This window comes from Crotalus tigris, unplaced genomic scaffold (genome assembly GCF_016545835.1).
Source record: "Crotalus tigris isolate CLP2741 ecotype Arizona unplaced genomic scaffold, ASM1654583v1 scf7180000022411.5474196:2289641, whole genome shotgun sequence".
NCBI lineage: Eukaryota > Metazoa > Chordata > Lepidosauria > Squamata > Viperidae > Crotalus > Crotalus tigris.
The window spans coordinates 335,461-355,151 of NW_024099112.1; the positions used below are offsets into that span (position 1 = coordinate 335,461).

The 19,691-nt window shown below is 39.4% G+C and overlaps 1 protein-coding gene across 5 annotated transcripts in view; it reads right to left on the bottom strand.

Moving 5' to 3' along the window:
- SOGA1 (suppressor of glucose, autophagy associated 1) overlaps positions 1-19,304 on the bottom strand; it is a 104,090-nt gene extending 84,786 nt beyond the window's left edge. Inside the window, exon 1 of one of the 5 annotated variants that reach the window (XM_039319174.1) lies at positions 16,105-19,304. In XM_039319174.1, coding sequence (XP_039175108.1) covers positions 16,105-16,866 — 762 coding nt within the window. In that variant the 5' untranslated portion in view covers positions 16,867-19,304. The remainder of the gene's footprint in view (positions 1-16,104) is intronic. The other 4 variants (XM_039319172.1, XM_039319175.1, XM_039319176.1 and 1 more) reach the window with 4 other exon arrangements.
- Positions 19,305-19,691: the final 387 nt, after the last annotated feature.

Below are 19,691 nucleotides of genomic sequence, written 5' to 3' on the forward strand. Positions count from 1 at the left end.
AGGTTATGTAATGCATTCTGCAACTAACAAGGCAGTATCCATTTGGTTCTTGTAATTCTAAACAGCTGTTTATAACAGGCCCACCCAGAAATCTCTGTGGCCTTTCTAGGCAAGGCTGCTTTGTTCCGGCATGTTGCCAAGATGTCAATAGGAGGCCAAATTCAAAACTGCCTATGGGATCAGCTTGAATTGTATAATTCCAATCTATGGATTTCTGTATTTATTATGCATGAATGGTTCAAATTTTGGGATAAATAAAAGGACATAATAAATTTGCATTTGCATTAGGTATCTTAGCATAAGCGATAGATAGATAGATAGATAGATAGATAGATAGATAGATAGATAGATAGATAGATAGCCTTTATTGTCATTTTTTTTACTGTGGGCACAATGGCACACATTAAAAATGAAATTTAGTTGCTTGTTCTTAAAGTGTACACATACATAACACACATTTAAATATACTATATACAACAAATGTATAGACCCTTACATATAAATAACATTTAAATATTAATCACTGTCCATCTTGAATACATAATGAAAGGAGGAAGCTTTAGAATTTGCAAGGTTAATACTGTATGGAACAAAACTGTGACTGAATCTGGATGTTCTGTTTCGAATACCACAAAGCCTCCTCCCAGAAGGCAACAAGGAAAACAGGTGAAGAGGATGTGTAGTCTCCCAGACAATCTTGCAGATCCTGCTCAAGCAACGCTTCTGTGCTATGTCCTGGATGGAAGGGAGGGAACTGCCAATAATCTTTTCGGCCATCTTCACCACTCTCTGCATCGCCTTCCTGTCTGGAGCAGTGATGCTTCCAAACTAGACTGTGATGCTGTATGACAGGATGCTCTCGATCATCCCTCTGTAGAAAGTGGTCAGGACAGGGGAAGGAAGATGTGCTTTTCTCATATGGCGCAGAAAATGCAGGCACTGCTGTGCCTGCTTCACCAGTGTCTTGCTGTTGAGAGACCAAGCCAGCCTACTTGTTAACTGCACACCCAGGAATTTGATGCTGGTAACCATCTCCACACATGAATCATTAATGCACAGAGGAGTGTGATATAATTAGGACAAATTGTGCAAATCATTATAAGATTAGAATAAGTACATTTACTCAAAACTCTATTGAGCAGTTAAAATGAAACAGCAGTATAATCATTCGTGGAATCTACCTGCTTCCAAAAGAGGAACCTATCAATAGCTAATCATTACCACCCCAACATTCAGTATACTAATAAATCAACAGGAAAGAAATTTTAAATAACTTTAAGGACTTAAAAATATTTTTGATTAAGCAGCAAAAAGGTGAGTAGAATTTTAATTTTGGAAAGTTACAAATGAACTAAGCAACCCGATTGATTCAAAATAAGATTTTGGAATTAATCTTAAAAATCCTTCCCATGGGAAAATGCTTTTGTTTTTAATTCCCTTAAAAAAAATAACATGATAAAATAAAACTTTGAAGATTAGACACTAGAGGAACAGAAGGAACTAAAGGTCGCAATTAAAGAAGAATACTTAACATTTGATTTACTAATACAGAATGAAGCAAACTATTTTAACATTGGATATGTTTTTTCTTCCATTCAGTCATGTCCAATTCTCATGTAGTTTTCTTGGCAAAGTAGATTTGAGAAGTGATTTGCCATTGCCTCCTTCCTGGGACTGAGAGAAAGTGACCGGCCCAAGGCACCCAACTGGCTTTGTGCCTAAAATGGGACTAGAACTCATGGTCTCTTGGTTTCCATCCTGATGCTTTAACCACTACCCCAAACTGGCTCTCCATAAAGATATGACTGTCAACAAATGACTACTATCAGTGGTTATGCATTCATCTCCAAAATTGATTCCTCTTTAAACCTTGAAATGCATAAAGTCAATGACTTCCATAGAGAGGAATTAATCATAGGTATCTGAATATAATATGGCAGGCACAGTGATTTCCTTAGTCATTGTGTAGCTAATCAATAACGCAAGGATACAATGAACTCCAAAAAATATCCAAACAAAATTCAGAGCCACTTGATTCGACTTGTGCTGTATCAGTAAATAAATGTGTCTCCCATAGATGTCTATACATGCTACATGGATTTCATATTACAATCTTCACAAGGTACAATACTAATGCAGAAGAAGACTATCCTTTCTCTAGTGCATAAAATACATACATACATACATACATACATACATACTATTCTGTTTAATCTGAAAATACTTTTCTGATGCCAAATTGCCTGTGTTACATTTCTGTCATTGGAAATATACTTCAACAAAACTAGAGAAAAAAAGAAAATGTTGTTATGAGGCTTCAAACTGAAAAATAGGTAAAATGTAATATTACACGAATCTGACCTTTCAGCAATAGCTCAACTTCTATATTTATGATCTCTCACTGTAAAAGGGAAAACAACTTCAAGAAATGACAAGGGAACATTTCCTTACAGATTAAAGAGAACATCAGCAGCAGCTTTCAATTAACTCCAAACCACAGGCTACCAGAAGGAACATTCTATAATTTACCAAGATAAAATAAGAAAAGATTTATAAAGAAACTACAGCAGAGATATCTTGATGAGTGCAGAGCTCTCAGAAACTCTAGGTCAAGTAGATTATTGCTACTTCCCAGATAGACAACTTTTTTTATTCATTTTTTTTAAACAGCCCAAGAGCCAACATTTCTGTGTGATTTACAATAAACAACAATTGATTTGTCTGATTAGGGAAAGGACAATAATAATAAGTAACAATAAATAACCATATTTATTGATGACTTAAAACCCCTTATGAATTTTTTGTTTTAAAAAATGAACTTGGAATTTATGAGTTTGATGACTAGAAAGGGTAAATTATGAAAAGAAGGAAATTATGTTGTAACCTTTGGGAGAGAGGATAAAATATAAATGTAAATGGTGTTACAATTGGAAGCCATTTCTTGATAACTTTCTTTTCTTTCTTTTTTTTTCACTTATTACTTTACTTTCTTTTTGAAACAATAAAGTTTCACAGTGTACAGTAAAGTGTGCCGTTTTTATTCTCTTAATAATGTTTCTCAGTCCCAATAATGTGGGTATAATAGGATACCATATTAGTGTAGGAGGACAGCAGGCCCAGTTTCTCTTAATAGCCCCAGGCAGAGGCCAGGTCTGTAGAAATGCAGATTTGATAATCCCATTCAGAAGGACTCAGGCCCCATTCATGAGTAAATATTACCAGGCAGAAGCCCATTCAAGACAAAATATTTTGAAATCCCCTGAAGCAAAATTGACAGCTAACAATAGCTAAGTGATAGAATTAGAACCAGCAACCCCTCACCCAAGAAATCCAACATAGGAAGTAAACCATTAGCCATAGCCCCAGAGAAGCAGGATACAATTAACGCACCAATACCAAAAAGGACACACTCAAAAGCTTAGGTCAAAGTTCAAGCCACAGGAACAGGAAACAATCTCAAAAGCCCAAGAAGATATAAAAACTCACCACTCCCAGCTACATGTTGTCAGCTTCCCCAGAGCCACCTTTCTGTCTGGCTCTGCTCTTCAATAAACTACAACCTTTTTTCTAAAGCAGTCTCCATTTTATTTATTCCCAGCTTGGACTGGACCCTGATAAAAAAAATTTCATTCTACCTTAACATTTTGCTCTATAACTATTTAAATGGACATCAAGAAAGGCCAATAATGTGAATTCTCTAGAATGCAGCTTGTCTTGGCTATCCAGTAAAAGACAGATGTTTATTTAATATGTTCACATAAATATCAAGATAGTTTAAGAAAACATAATACATAGTATAAAAATATGCAAGGTAAGCAAAGAACCAAAAAGTTTTTCAACTAACCATGGGATAGTGTGATTGCTTGGGTAAAATTGGTTTCCAGAAGAAAGTGATATAGCATAGATCAATAAAACATAAGACTTTAGAAAATGTGTTACCAATCACCTGTAGACCATGCTTAGGCTTTCAGATTAGCTAATTATGAGACTAGAGTTCATGTCAGCCCTCCAACATTTTGCAAATAGAAAATACATTTGTAATATCTACAGTATTCTTGTATAAAAAAATCACTTATGTACCATCACCAACCAGTATTCATAACCAAGAGCTTTCTTTGCACCCTACTTTTATAATTAGCACAGTTCAATCTGTAAACATCTGGATCTCTCCCACTGATGCTGCTACATTCTGTCCTTTACTATAATTTGTAAGAAGGTTAACAGTCATTGTTACTTAAAAATAACACAATCATTATTGTCCACTCACAATATTATGCTACTATACTATTCAGGTGCAAGCATTTGTGTAAACTAGAAATAAAATAATTTGAGGACACTTAATCAACCTAAATGAGAAATTATCTTTCCTAAAATTTGAGCATAGAACTGAGGATTGAAGAATGAGAACACTAAAAAAAAATTGGAAAAAAATAAAACCTGGGCATTTCCCAAATGCAATAAAAGTGTCTCCCATTCTCTCCAAGATTAGATAAGAAGAAAATGAAAAGCATGAAAATGTGTGTGTGTGTGTGTGTGTGTGTGTGTGTGTGTGTGTGAGAGAGAGAGAGAGAGAGAGAGAGAGAGAGAGAGAGAGAGAGAGAGAGAGAGAGAGAGAGAGAGATCCATAATCCCACAAACTTTATTATTATTTTCATTAAGCTTGGTACAAAAGTATTTTTGTATTTCTTCCTCACTTTTTAGTCTGCTATGGACTAAATTACAACAGAAAACTGTGGCTATCAAGTTGACCCAAACAAGCCAGCCTCATAAATTTGATTTAGCTCCAATGTGTAGCTCCAATTGGCGTATCAATAACCATAGTTTCCCATCTTGGACATTGCAAGAAACTATGAAAACGTAAAACTGTCATATACTCAGAAGGCAAACATAATCTTCAGTAATAACCCGGCTTACCGGTAATCCTTGCCTAAGGACTGGTTGCTTACAAAAGTTACATAGACACCCCCCCCCAAAAGGTACTTATGACCCAATGCCAGAGTTCCAATAGCAGCACTGTCCCCCATGATCATATGACCCCAGTTCAGGTGCTTGGTAACTAGCTGCTTTTAAAGCCAGTTACAATGTTCTGCAGTCATGTGATGTTATTTATGATTTTTTTTGCTGGAAACTGACCTTTTCATCGGCTTTCTGGCAAAAAAAACCAACCCACCCTACAGGAATGCATTGACTCACAGTGTTCAATTAACCCCTGCCATAAAAACCGTTGTGGGTGCCTTGACTTATGACCATCAAGACTTATGGAAACTTCAGACTCCATTATGGTCACAAATCAAGGATTACCTGTACTACATTAAGATACAGGCTATGTTTGTACAACATCCTGAACCACAATTAACCTTACATATACAGAGCCCATTATGGTGTAACATGCTGTGGAAACCCCAAAAATTGAGTTAATTATATTTATTTAAAGTATTTATATATCACTTCTTAATTAAAAAACTCTAAAAGTGGTTTACAATTAAAAAAATAAACATGAGTTAGCATATGATGTGAATGCAGCTCTGACTATAGATTTGAACATCCAAATCGTGCCATAGGTATATTCAATAAAGTGATGGCTTTGTGCTCTCTGACTGAGAGAACAATGTATGATTACTGCATTTACACAGTATTTCCACTTTCTAAAGCAGCTCCATCTTGAGAATAAACCTTCTAGAATTAGAAAAGCATTTCTAAACGATGTCTTTGGAAAATCCTTGTATTGTTTGATATCAACTACAATTAGTGCGCACCACTAGTGCAACATTTTCATTTAACATTACAATTCAAGAAATGTTCCATCGATTTTCTAAAATGCACTGCAACTTAAAAACTAAGCACTTTAGTGCATAACACATTTCTTGCATCTTCCTTTTGCACATTCACCCACCAACAGCTCATAAGTAATAATGAACTGGAGAGGGGAAATGAAAGAAATAACATCCATCAATTTATAACTTCCTCTATTAATTAACAGTAAAAAATTAGGAGTATTGAAGCCATGCAAAAGCAAATATGTTGATTCAAAATTGAAAGATATTACCAGCTATATTATCATTGGGTATTGCACAATACAAGGTAACATATATAAATCACATATTATTTTCTGCATAAATCAAATGTCACATTGTTTACAATTATGCTGTATCATTAATCATCACTCTTCTGCACAGTGAGATACATTGTTATCTCTTAACTTGCAACTCTTAGTTCATATATATATATATATATATATATATATATATATATATATATATATATATTCAATAATGATGGTGAAAATGCGACTCCCGGGCATAATTATAAATGGAATGAATAAAGCGCGTTCACCAGGAGAGTTTAAAGTTAAAATACTTTAATTAAAGTATTTTACTATATTAAAAGGTTGCCAAGCTTTCGTTGGGAAAACTCCCCAACATCTTCAGGGCTGAGAGACCGTTTCTAACAAGGTGATTCAAACGGGTTCCATAGACGTCTGCACGTGGTTCCTAGACTGTGCTAGCATTCCCTGCTGAACAGCTGATAGGTGGGGGGGGAGAATCGGAGTAAAGATTTCTTCTGTCGTTCTCTCGAGCACTTTTGTTCACATTTCCGTCGTACTGCTGGGAGAGGGCGGAACATGTGAACAAAAGTGCTCGAGAGAACGACAGAAGAAATCTTTACTCCGATTCTCCCCCCCCACCTATCAGCTGTTCAGCAGGGAATGCTAGCACAGTCTAGGAACCACGTGCAGACGTCTATGGAACCCGTTTGAATCACCTTGTTAGAAACGGTCTCTCAGCCCTGAAGATGTTGGGGAGTTTTCCCAACGAAAGCTTGGCAACCTTTTAATATAGTAAAATACTTTAATTGAAGTATTTTAACTTTAAACTCTCCTGGTGAACGCGCTTTATTCATTCCATTTATATATATATATATATATATATATATATATATATATATATATATATATATATATATGCAAGCTTTTACACTTTCCAGACTAAACTAGTTATAGAAACTGTATTTCTATAAAGGCTACGTTCAATTGCCATTATGATATTGTTAAATAAAGAGGGAGAGAAAGCTACAAATGTAAATTTAAAACTGAGGATACATGCTATATATCCAGTGTCATAGACGTTATGTACCTACGTGTAAAAAACAGAGCATTTACAAATACACATTTATTTTGCTTTATTATCCGTTCCATACTTGTGGAAAAGAGAAAAACAAAGGAGACTTATACCCAAGCTCTAGTTTTGTTTTGTTTTTCTGACAAGGGGAAGACTAGGTAAAAGGCCCACGATAGTCATTGTTCATGCAGAAGGGGAGGGTGGATCACAGTAAGAAGGAACAGCCTGACTATAAATATGAGCAGGCTACTGAATCCCATCTATGCGTATATCTGCTATTCTGAAAAATGATTGGCTTACAGCTATCTCCACCCCTTTTTTCAAATAGAATTCGAGTGCCCATTCTTTGTCTTCCCATCCCTCTGCAGCTGCTGCCGTATCACATCTCACATTTTCCATTCTGCTGAGCAGAGACTCAGAGCTCTTGTTCCCCACACCCTGTGATGACAAGGCAGCCCTCCGCTGCTGTTCTCTTAAAGGCATAACAACTCCCAATACTACCATTCTCCTGTCAGCTTTGTTTAGTAGGTCTCTGAAGAGAGGCCAAAAGGGGCAAGCAAAGTGCAGTACAGGTACTTGCTCCCCCCTTTGTTTCACCCCCCTCCCGTAAAGTAAGATGAGGAAAGGAATTTCAAATGCAAAGCTCAATCAGAACTTCCACAAAGCATGCTATGCTCCTAGGATCAATAATATAGAACCAAACAAATCCACAGGGGTATCTTAACACTGGTGCATTTTCCCAGAGGAAATATAATTATTTAACCCACAGCAACCTCAAGTGCATAAAAGCTGCAAATCAAGCCTAATGGAATAGCTTATACCTCTTTGCCCATATTCTGCAAACTGGGTAGAAAAAAAAAACTCAGAAAGAAAACATTTTTTATTGTTTTCTCTCATTGCAATCCCAATTAAAAACTTCCTATTTCCATCTATTAGCCCAGGAAAAACAATTGTCATTGGAGCCACTAGGTTGATATCTCACAAAAGGCAAAGAGATAATATTTTGTAACCCCCCAATTTTTTAAAGCTATTTGGATGAACACTTTATCTCCCATAAAAGTTTAACTTATAAATATTTGAATGATGGCTTAAAAGTGGTTCCACAGGATAAACCAAGAGGTTTTATTGCATGACATCCAAGATTCAGTGAACCTAGTACATTCAGAAACATATTATTTTGTTAAGAGAGGTGAAGCAAGGGGCGACCCAGCAGTATTCCTTCCACTAAAAATTATTATCTGGTTAACTGTGTTGGATTGGCACTCTGGAGACCTAGATTCAAATCCTCACCCAGTAATGAAATTCATGAAATGATTAAACTACACATTGGGCTGGTTTGCAAATCATGTTAAGCCATAAAGTAGTTTCCTTTATTTTCCCATAGTATATTCACCCAATAATCATTTATTCTATTAACTACTTACCTCACATGATTGTGATGAGATTAAAATCGGAGGGGAAGTATTATTTATGGGAAAAGGTGAAGTTACTATTACCAGATTTTTATCCTTCCTTCCTTCCTTCCTTCCTTCCTTCCTTCCTTCCTTCCTATCTATCATCTATCTGTCATCTATCTATCTATCTATTTTATTTGCCTCCCATCTCCTATGCAATGACTCTGGGCAGTTTATATACAACATAAAATCCCATCTTTATATAAAACTCTAGATGAGAAATAGTCCTACTTCTTATTTTCCCCACAATAACAACCCTGTGAGAGAGAGAGACTGCCCCAAAGTCACCCAGATGGGTTTCATGCCTAAGAGAAGCCTAGAATTCAAAGCCTCATTATTTCTAGGCCAGCACCTTAACCATTACACAAACTGGCAATATATAAATATGAAATACATTTATGCAAACAAAGAATGCTATCACCAAGGAGATAAGCTAAACTGGATATTATTTTTAAAAATTACATGAAAAAAATAAACTACTAGGCCTTTAAAAATATTTCATCACCTCAAATAATAAATCTACTATGACAGGGTGATTTATCAAAACCATTATTGGGCGGATGACCTTTAAATGCAAGAAAATGCACTTCCAGCAGCCTTTCCACCTTGAAGATGGCAGTTTACCAAACAAATCTCAGGAACCCCCTCTTTTTTTATATATAGCCAAAGAAAATTGTTCCTTTTGCTTACTTACTCTTTAAATTCATATGTGGTGTCTTTCTGTTCATTATGAGTTTCAGGCTAACAGGAAAGATGCAGCATATTGTCTTCCTTATGGCAGATATTCAAACCATGTTTCCAAAGCACAAAACAAAGGACAGAAAATAATCCTGGTAAAAGACACAGGTTTCTTGGGAGATTGGCTAGATTAATTATCCCTCTTCTTGCGGGCAAGCTGGAATTTAGTTTCTAATGTCAGGAACTATTCCCATGAATTGGATTCCAGGAAAACACAATTTTACCAGTGGACTGCACTTTTTTTTCCAATTCATGTACCATTCCAATTTCAACTACACATTTAAATTACTGTGGTTTGTGTAATTTCATATACTTTGTGCAAAGTTGATTATTAAATATGGAATTCATCATTTTATTATCAAAGCATCAAGAAAACTTCCTACACATCACATAAATGCATAGTATAATAACCTAAAAAATGACTTTTGGGGATCCTTGAGCACACGTCTAACACGAAGAAAAGACAAGGAATTTAAAAAAATGAATCAAATGATTTGGAAAAACTGTTCTACCAAATGAAGACAGCAACATCAGTGAACAAAGGTTTTCAAAGTTGGAGAAGGAATGCGCTTCCTATGCTGCATCCCAACATAGCATCTGTATTCTGATGAGTATAATATTCTGGATAGGTAAGTCAATTCTATTTTGACAAAATTCAAAACAGAATCTACAATGGAGTCAGCTTTCAGTACCAACGCTGTTAGCTCAAGTATACTTAAAGTCCTTTCTTTCCTGCTCTTTGCTGAAAGTAACCTGAATAGTCTCCATTCTGATTTGAAGTGATATGTACAGTATACACATACGTATGCATACATATATATACTACAAACGTAACTAGAAAATAGCTCTTTCAAATTCCTTGGAATTTACTTCTACATAAACTTGTAAATGACTGTGCTGTTAAACACAGTTTTAATTTTTAATTGCTCTTAACTCTGGCTGGATCATGACCAAAAAAATGTAACGTAAGTGCCCTTGTATATTTCTAATTAGTATGAAATGTTGTTACACTGCCATGACAACTTTGAATCTCTGCAGCCGTTTTCTATCAGAATATTGAGAAAGGCCAGCCTAAATGAAATCTTGACTTCTTGCCAATTTTCCTTTAGTTAGAAGGGAAGGGGAGATTTAATTCACTACTTTATTTGGCTTTATTTGGATTCCCAAAACCAGTCTTCAGCCCTGAGTTAAAAATTTCACCCTCTTGTGAAACCAGGACAAACTGTGCTGATCCAATATATGCAAGAGCTTTGTACCACATCTTTGCAATCTCATGTTGAATGTGCTGGCCATTCAAAATCCTGAACTGCAGGTCTCAAAATAAATGGTGGGTATCCATTCCTACAAGGGGTAAATCAAAAGAGATTTGTGCTATAGTCTAGTGCCTCTTGATACCCGTCACAGTCACTTCCTATAGCACTGTAGTTCTCTAGTTAAGATACTCCTATTTTTTCTTGCCACAGAAATGCTTACAGCAAGACAAAGCAGATATTAAATGGTGTTAGATGCTAAGCCAGTTCTATAATATTTAAACTATCAAACAGTATTTTCTAGAGAGCAGCTAAGTTTGATTTTAACAGAGTCAATCTATGTCTCACAGTACAGATTACCTGCAGGCAAAGAAGGGACCAACATTTATCTGAACATAATATCTGGAAATGTTTACACATTGTAAAACTAGAGTACAGATTGTGGATGTGCAGGAACATAGCAAGTTAGAAAAGAAACATCCAAGGAGGATACAGCAAATATTCAATATGGGAATACCTCAGACAAGAAATATCAATAGGCAAATATACCAATAGGCTTCTCTCCTTAATTAGTTTCCATCCATTGCTTCCTGAAAGCAGGACAAGAAGCAGTGGATGGAAACTAATTAAGGAGAGAAGCAACACAAAACAAAGGAAAAATTTCCTGACAGACAATCAATCAGGGGGAAAACTTGCCTTCAGAAGTTGTGAATGCTCCAACACTGGAAGTTTTTAAGAAGAGAGTGAACAACTATCTATCTGAGCATGGGGTTGGACTAGACAAGTTCCACGGAGAGAGGTTTTTACGCGGACCAGAGGGTGTGTGGATTTGTGTGCTGCCTGCATCCCCCAGATGGGGCTTTGCTTGTTTGTGCAGCCCAGTTGCTGGCATGCTGTGGCCCAGTACTGGTCCATGGACCCGGGGTTAAGGACCCCTGGACTAGAAGACATTCAAGGTCCCCTCCAACTCTGTTATTTTGTATTCTGTATACTCTAAATAAATGTTAAAAATTCTCTCGTCAGTCAAACTAGACTTCTCAGTCCTCTATGTCAATCTCCCAAGGAGTTACTTTTTATTTTTCTTTAGCAACTGTTCCTATGTTCCTTAGTCAATTTCAATTGTCTGCAGCTTCTTTTATGAAAACAAAACTCTGTTTAGGTATCCAGAAGATTATTAGAAGGGGCATTGGGAGGAAGTGAGAGAGGGTGGAGAGACAGACAGAAAGCATCCATGATACCATTCATCTGACACAGATGCACACATCTTTGCATTAGCAGAATGGAGTCTTTGTGTGTGCAGCCATGAAGGCCTCCAGGACATCTAACATCACAACCTTGTTTAATGAAGGCTGCATCTGACACAAACCTCGTCCTCCTTACAGAAATAAATGATATTCATGGATACCTGGAGGAACACCTGTATTAGATGACGTTGGAAACTGAGTTCTGCTGTCTTCCTCAGCCTGCATGTTTGACAAGTACAATATTAATGTGGATCATGAGTAGGAGACTTCAGGTATCCACCAATTAATTTGTATTTTTATTCTAGAATTCTAAGAACTGCTATAATAAACGAGATGCAAAATATTGTATTTATTTTTATTGTACTAATCTTGTTTCACACTCTGATCAGATCTACTTCTGAGAATCTTACCTCCAAAATAGTAATAGCACTAAAAATCAATAACATGATATAATAATATAATATAATAACTTTGGAATAAAAAAAATCCAGCACTATGGAACATTCATGAACCCTTCCTTATCAGGAGAGACTAAAATGGCTTCTTCAAGCACTTAATTGCCTCACAAAAAGCTAACAGGATCAGTGCCTGTGTGACATCAGGGGAACACTGTTCCAGAGAAGAGAATAGTGAACAGTGGTAAGCATATCCCCCCTAAAATGAACAAGGGTATCTTTGAGCCAATGGCTTAGACCAAGATTTTTTTTCAGTATCCAAGAAATGTTCACACTTTTTTCAAACAAAAATGCATTGAATGCATAGTGCAAAAAAGCAAAAAAATAATTACTATATGTATATACACATGTAATTATTTTAATTATATAATTCTATACTTACAGAACTCTTTCTATCAGAAATCTGTATTTCAGAAATCTGTATATACAGAGGCAGTAAGAATCCCTGCCTTTTCTAGGGATCTAACAGACGCTCTAAGCTGGGAGTCACATGCAGCCATTCAGGAAATATATACTACTGTTACCATGCCAACCCCATCCTGAAAAATAAAATCATCACTGCTCAGTAGTAATAGCTTAGAGAAGCAACTGAATCTGGCAACAACCCAATTACTCCCCCATTCCCTCTCTTTCACAAACTGCAGGGTTTCCTAACAAGCAATATTCTTACATTATTCAAATAGTACTCCAGCAAAGTGTGTAAACCACTCTAGGGGCATATCAGCAAAGAAGCTTTCCATACAATTAATTTAACTCAGTCAGTAGAATGGAACACACAGTGAACAACTTTTGCTGGAATATAGATGTCTTTCTCTATTGTGAATATGAAACACAACATGCTATGTGCAATATATGTTAAGGCAATGCATCCTGTGTTGCCTTCAGAAATTGTAGCTATGCAATCTCAGGAAAAGATGCAGCTGCTTTAAAAAGCTGCAGAAAGGTCTTACTTCCATGTTCCTGTCCACTCCAAACAGCCTTTGGAAATCAGTTCTGAAATCCTGGACACAATTATTAAGTGTACTTCTTATTGCTCATATACTCTATGAGAGTACGTAGTCAGGAGCACTATTCTCCCCCATTAAATGAAGGAAACCTATTTTAGAGATAGCAAAAAAAAATTCTCAATGGGAGGGAGAGAACCAATGGACATGAGATGACTATACATCTCTATCATTTCTCCCCTGAAAATGGCCTCTCACTCTTGGCATTGTCATTACCTTGGCACATTTCAGGGATATGTCTGCCAAGATCATATATTTTTCCATTTAAGGTATTTTAAGCTTATGTATTAGGAAGCCAGTCTGGTCCAATGGTTAAGGCTCTGGACTGGGATTGGAGAAACCTGAGTTTTAGTTGTAACTTAAGCACAGAAACAAATTGGATAAGCTTGACCAGTCACTTTCTAGCAGCCTTAGCAATAAGGCAACTGCAAACAACTTCTGAAAATGTTGCTTAGAAAACTGTATGGACTAGTTTAGTCTAGTGATTAAGGCATCAGGCTAAAAAACATGAGACTGTGAGTTCTAGTCCCTGCTTAGGCATAAAAGACATTTGGGTGATTGTGATCCAGCCAGTTTCTCAGTTTCTCTCAGCCCTACCCACCTTGCAGACTCTTTGTTGTTGCAGGGAAAATAGGAGAAGAAAGTATTAAGTATGTTCACTGCTTTGAGTTATTTATAGAAAACAAGGCAGGAGATAGAAAGATAGATAAATAAGTAAACAAACAAACAAACATAGTTACCAGGAATCAAATTGGACTCAAAATAAAAAACAAGTCATAAAATACACATACCAAACCACAATTCTGAACAAATTCTTGTCCTTCAGCACAACTAAAGCTGCTTGTTATAAAAATTACCCTTCTGCTCTACCTTAATGCCATACTACCCTGACAGCACCTAATCATCCTGTAAAAAACCCTCTGCGCAATCAGAATCTGATGGTATGATGTTAGGATTTTAATATGGGATTGCCATAGGGAAGCAGCTTCCCATGGAGATAAATAACCTCTAACAAGCTCTAATATATCGTAAGAGATCTTTGCTTAGTAGACCTGAACAGTCTCCTATTCTTGAAGCACTGAAATGAAATGTGAGAAGTTAATTCCAGTTCCATAAGAAAGGCTGCCTTCCTTAAGGATATGGTATATCTGACTGATGGAATAATGAATATATAATGCAACTCTAAGATGCTATAGAGGGAAAACTCTTATGTCAGTAAGAGGTATCTGTTCATTGCATGGAATGTCTGCAATGTTAGAGGTATGATTCCTTCCATTAAATATGACTAGGGACGTTTTTCTTTTTGTTTCTAAGAAAGAACAGACATCTATATAAGAATAAATCTACAAATTACCCAGAGAACTGTGGTTATAAGGCAACTTATCAATATAATAATTTATTTCTAATAACTAACATAACAAAGTCAATGCCTTCTCAATGTTTTTTGGAAATAAGTTGAAAAAAGTTTCAAATTCTGGACATTGTAGTTGTGGACACATCCAAAGATTGATAGAGATTGTACTGTAGAACATGTTTCAGTCAACCAAAAGAGAATTAGGAGAAAAAAAAATATTTTGAAAGCATGCATATATTTTAAATATGGAGTCTGTATGCTCCTGGGGCAAAAGAATATAAATTAGGAACTTTAGGATGCTGGCGGATATATTTAGGGTTGTAAGATGTATGTCCTGCATAACTAACATTCTACAAAGGTGAACATTTCTTTTATTAGGAGTGTCTGTTCAAGTAAAGCCAGACTCATCAATGAAAGGGCTAAAGAATTCAGCATGGCAACAAATCTTGCCAAAGTACATGGCATTCCTGGTCCATAGATTTTGATGACTACCTGCTTCAAAATAGAAAGGACCATTCCAACAATGACCCATTTTTGCTCCAGGATTGGAAGGGGAGGTGTAGGGAGGCTGCACACAAGGCTTCTAGCAGTAAATGTCTTAACAACACTAAGGGGTCATGCTCTCTATAAGCAGCAAAGCTGTCCTCCACTGGTAAAATGTTTCTAGGGCTTCCCTCTAGGGCAGCTTTCACCAGTGTGGTACTCTCTAGTCTAGAGTGCACCACATGGCCTCAGAATGGGACAACTCGACAAATGGATGACTCACCCTGGCCAAGTTGCCAATGGGACAACTCAAAGCAGGATAACCAAACGTGAGATAACTGTACTTTTATCTGCCACTGTTTCTTTTGACTATTTTTTTTCATTCACATTTCATTTTCTCCCTCCTTTACCATCCTTTCTTTAATGATTCTGTTCCACCATTTCTTACTGTAACTCTTGTATTTCTTGATTCACTTAATTCCAGTTATCCCGTGTGAAATTGTCCAACGGGGAGTTGGCCGGGTGAGTTGTCCTTAGACCTGCTGGGCTTGCCTCTTTCAAGGCTTCAGACTTGCCCAGCTGTTACAGCAGCCTCAGCACATCTTGAGAGCACCGCGTTGGGGAAAGACATTCTACAAGTTAGACAGTGCAGTGTTTCTCAACCTTGGCCACTTGAAGAGGTATGGACTTCAACTCCCAGAATTTCCCCAGCCAGCTATGCTGGCTGGGGAATTCTGGGAATTGAAGTCCATACCTCTTCAAGTGGCCAAGGTTGAGAAATGCTGATAGAGACTATTGTTCCACATACAGTATGTATTACGGGAGGCCAGATATTAGTTTCTACCCAGGGGGCATCTTTTGAGGAAAGGGGCGTGCCTCTTTTACAAAGACTTCCTAGGTCTGAGCGGCTGCTGCTCGGTGGCTCCCGGAGGCCTGGGCGTGCAAAAAACAGCCTCGTGCCTGCTCTTTCGGGCCAGGCTGTCCTCAAACCGGATCCCGCTCACCTTGAGATAGTCGTTCTCGGAGCGCAGCTCCTCCAACTCCCTGGCGACTCCGGCGTCCAGCAGCTCCTCGGTGAGGTCGGAGAAAGCCAGCGAGGTGCTGAGAGGGAGGCGGCTACTGGCCAGCGAGGCCCCCGTCGACAGGTCCTCGGGCAGCGGGGATACGCCATCGGCGGAGGCGCTGGCCGGCTGGGCAGGGGCGCTGCTGCTGGGTGGGGACTCGGTGTCGCTGCTGCCGCCGCCGCTCAGCCCGCCCAGCTCCAGCAGCGAGAGGACCTTCGCTTCCTCCGAGGCGCTGCAGTCCGACACCTCCGAACTGCTGTCTGTCAGGCTCGAGGCAGGCGGCGGCTGGGAGCGCGCCGACGGCACCTTTCCGGCCCCGCCGGAGGCAGCTGCCCCCTCACCAGCTCCGGGGAGACGGCTCCGCCCCTTCGCTCTCGCCCCGGCTCGGCCTCCCGAGCCCTTCCCGGCGCCCCGCGACCCGATCGGCGGCGTGGCCTTGCCCTTCTTCTCGCCGCGGCCATCCTTGGCGCTCCCAGCCCGGCGCGGGTGTCCACCGCCCGCTCCTGACTTGCCGGGGAAGAAAACGGGCGAGCCGGGGTGGCTGCCGCGCCGGCTCTTGGCCAGCGACCACCCGGGCACATCCTTGGGTCTGGCCGGGGACGGCGCCCGATGCAGCTTCTTCCTCTCGGGCTGCGCGGGAGGCAGCGGCGCTGGGGCAGAGGCGAGACGCTGGCTGGAATCCTCCTCGCACGGCGCTGCCATCCCCGGACGGCTCCTCACTGGCCCCTCCGGAGCCGTCTGGGGCTGGAATCGCTCATGATCCGGCCGGAAAGCCGCCTCCCCCGTTTCCGCGCTGGGTCCCCTGATGGCTCAAGCTGTTCCAACGGGCTCGCCAACAGGAGAGGCTCGCTCAGTTCGGAGGACGAAATCAGATTAGGCTGGCCGTTAATCCGTCGCCGCCGCGCCGCGATGATGCTCGTCTCCACCGCCCCACAAGCAGCAACAGTTCCTCTGTTGGCCTCCTCCTCCTCGTCGTCGGTATCCCCGCCCAGCTGCGAAGACGGTGACGCGCATGGTCTGGGAACAAAAGGCGGAGTGAGGCGCCCGAGGGGCCGCTCGGATCCTCGAGGCAACAGCGACCTCCTTACCCGGACGGCCGAGAGGGCACATTTAGATCTTGGGTCGAGATGGATACGTAGATAAATACCGTAAGGACACAGCGACCCAAAACCGTTTTTCTCCTGGAAGCAAAGATTGGACCCACCACCACGTAGCCCCGTGATCTTTCCTCTGAAGCCCGGAAAGTCCCCTTAATGAGGAGCTGCTGTCTGGCAGAGGTCGAGACATCTTTACCTCTGGGATTTAAAAAAAAAATCGTGACTTTTGAGGATGCTTGTGGTCAGGCACATCTGTATTATGAGAGATGTAGCTCAAGCAAACACCAAAGCCACGATCCTCTCTCCCCCCCCCCCTTCAATCCCTGGAGGAAAGGACGCTATTCCCTGTCTTTGAAAGAAGACAAGGATTGCATTTTCTCCACAGAAATCAAAGCAATCAGCAGCTGGAAGCCCAGGCAAGACAGTGTCCTACTTGTGAGCAGTGTAGCACAGAAGACCAGGGAGGGAACAGCGAGTGCATGTAGAATGCAATAATGTTCAACTATTTCTGCAGGGGAAAAAGGCCCCAGATGGCTTGGTGTTGTTGTGTATTTTTTTCCTGTTTCTCCTGAAGTTTGTTCAGGAGAAAAACATGCTTTCCATATATGTTCCCTATTATTTTTCTAAAGATTCTAGTTATTTCTGTTGTGCAAATCTCCTTCAAGTCTTCCCCAAACCAAATGCCTCAAACTAAGCATCAGTGGGGATGGGGGAAGGCAGTCTATTGATTCCAGAAGTGATTATACAAATAATTAGTTCAATGACCCAATATATATAGTAATAAAATGCTTTCAGGTGAGCTCCTACATTTTTTTGCCTCACAACAGACCATTTTGCAAAGAGACATATTGAAACAGTTCCCCAAGCTGGTATGCTTCAGATATATTCTACTTCAATACCCATGATGTCATGGTGGAATACAGTGTAATGGAACTGATGCCCTCCATGTGTTATATGAATAATTCCCAAAGTAAATGCAAGACAGCCATATAGACTTCAGTCCTATATGATTTATGATGCACTTAGCAAGGCAGTTATTCTCTGTGTTCCCCACTAGTGGTACAAAACAAAAAATTGGGTGCATGAAGAAATCACAGTGTAGTATTGCTTTGCCATACATTTTTTGTTCTAAGTAGAATGTTCAGTTAAAATTGCAATACATGATTACATTTAACATTCAGAGACCAAGATAGACAATGGAGCAAGAGAACAAAACTGGAGTAACATGTCAACATTTAAGATGCAATTTCAATAAGAGCAAAATTGTGCTATCTATGTAATATGAGGCCTGTTTTTCTAGGAAAACATTGGAATAATTATCTTGGAAAGAAATAATTGCTTGTATGTGTTCTCCGGCTCTCTTCTGCTATCTAACATTTGTAACTGGGTATCTCAAAAATGTTATATTCTCAAAATGTAAATCAAAGCTGGCATTCAGCGTTTCTCAGGAAATCATGTGATTTATACACAGCAGCTGTTGGCAAAGTACACTAAAGCAATCAATGGATCTGTCTACTCTATCATTGCCTTGCATCAGATGGCCTGGCAGTAACACAGTAGTCTCGGAATACAGCTGCAAATTGGTTTTAAAATCACACTTTTAATATGCCATTTTGCCACAAACTTAAATATTGGTCCACTAATATTGGTCCATTATTAGCTAGTGTTGGCTTTGAAACTAGGTGCTATCATTTTGTTACTACAGGTACTGTGGTCACATGAGCAAAATTTGGGCTCTTGGCAATTTGCCCACCCTTACCACCAATTGCAAGGATGCCGCAGCTCAATTCCAGGCTCAGTTGTGGTCATAAGTCGAGGACTACCTGTATTTACAGCTGGAAACTGATACAACTTGATTTCTAATGCCAATTAGTAACTACTTCCTTAGCACCTGTGCCTCTCTGAAAAAAGATGAACTGAGATGAGACCCTTTGGATGCATCACTGATTCATGAAGATAAGGAAAAGAGCAGAATGACTAGGATGTCCAACCTCCCATAGTAAGAATCAAATTAAAAGAAAAGAAAAAACTATTTTCTCCATTCTCAATTTTTACTGTGCTTGAGTGAATCTAGTGCAGTGGTTCTCAACCTGTGGGTCGGGACCCCATTTGGGGTCAAACGACGATTTCACGGGGGTCGCCATACAACACAGTCCGCCATTTTTTTCCCCTTAGCTGTGTACTCCCTTTTATTCTATTCGCTTTTGAAAGCCAATAGAATAGACTCTCTTGAATAGAGTCTAATTCTATTGGCTTTCAAAAGCCAATAGGAATTGTCCAGGCTGTCTCTGCCCTGCTGAGCCCACCAAAAGTCCCATTCTGCACACGGTGCTGCACCAGTTGAGTAGTCCTCGACTTACGACTGGTTGAGTAGTCCTCGACTTACGACTGGTTGGGGGTCACGGCATTAAAAAGGTTGAGAACCACTGA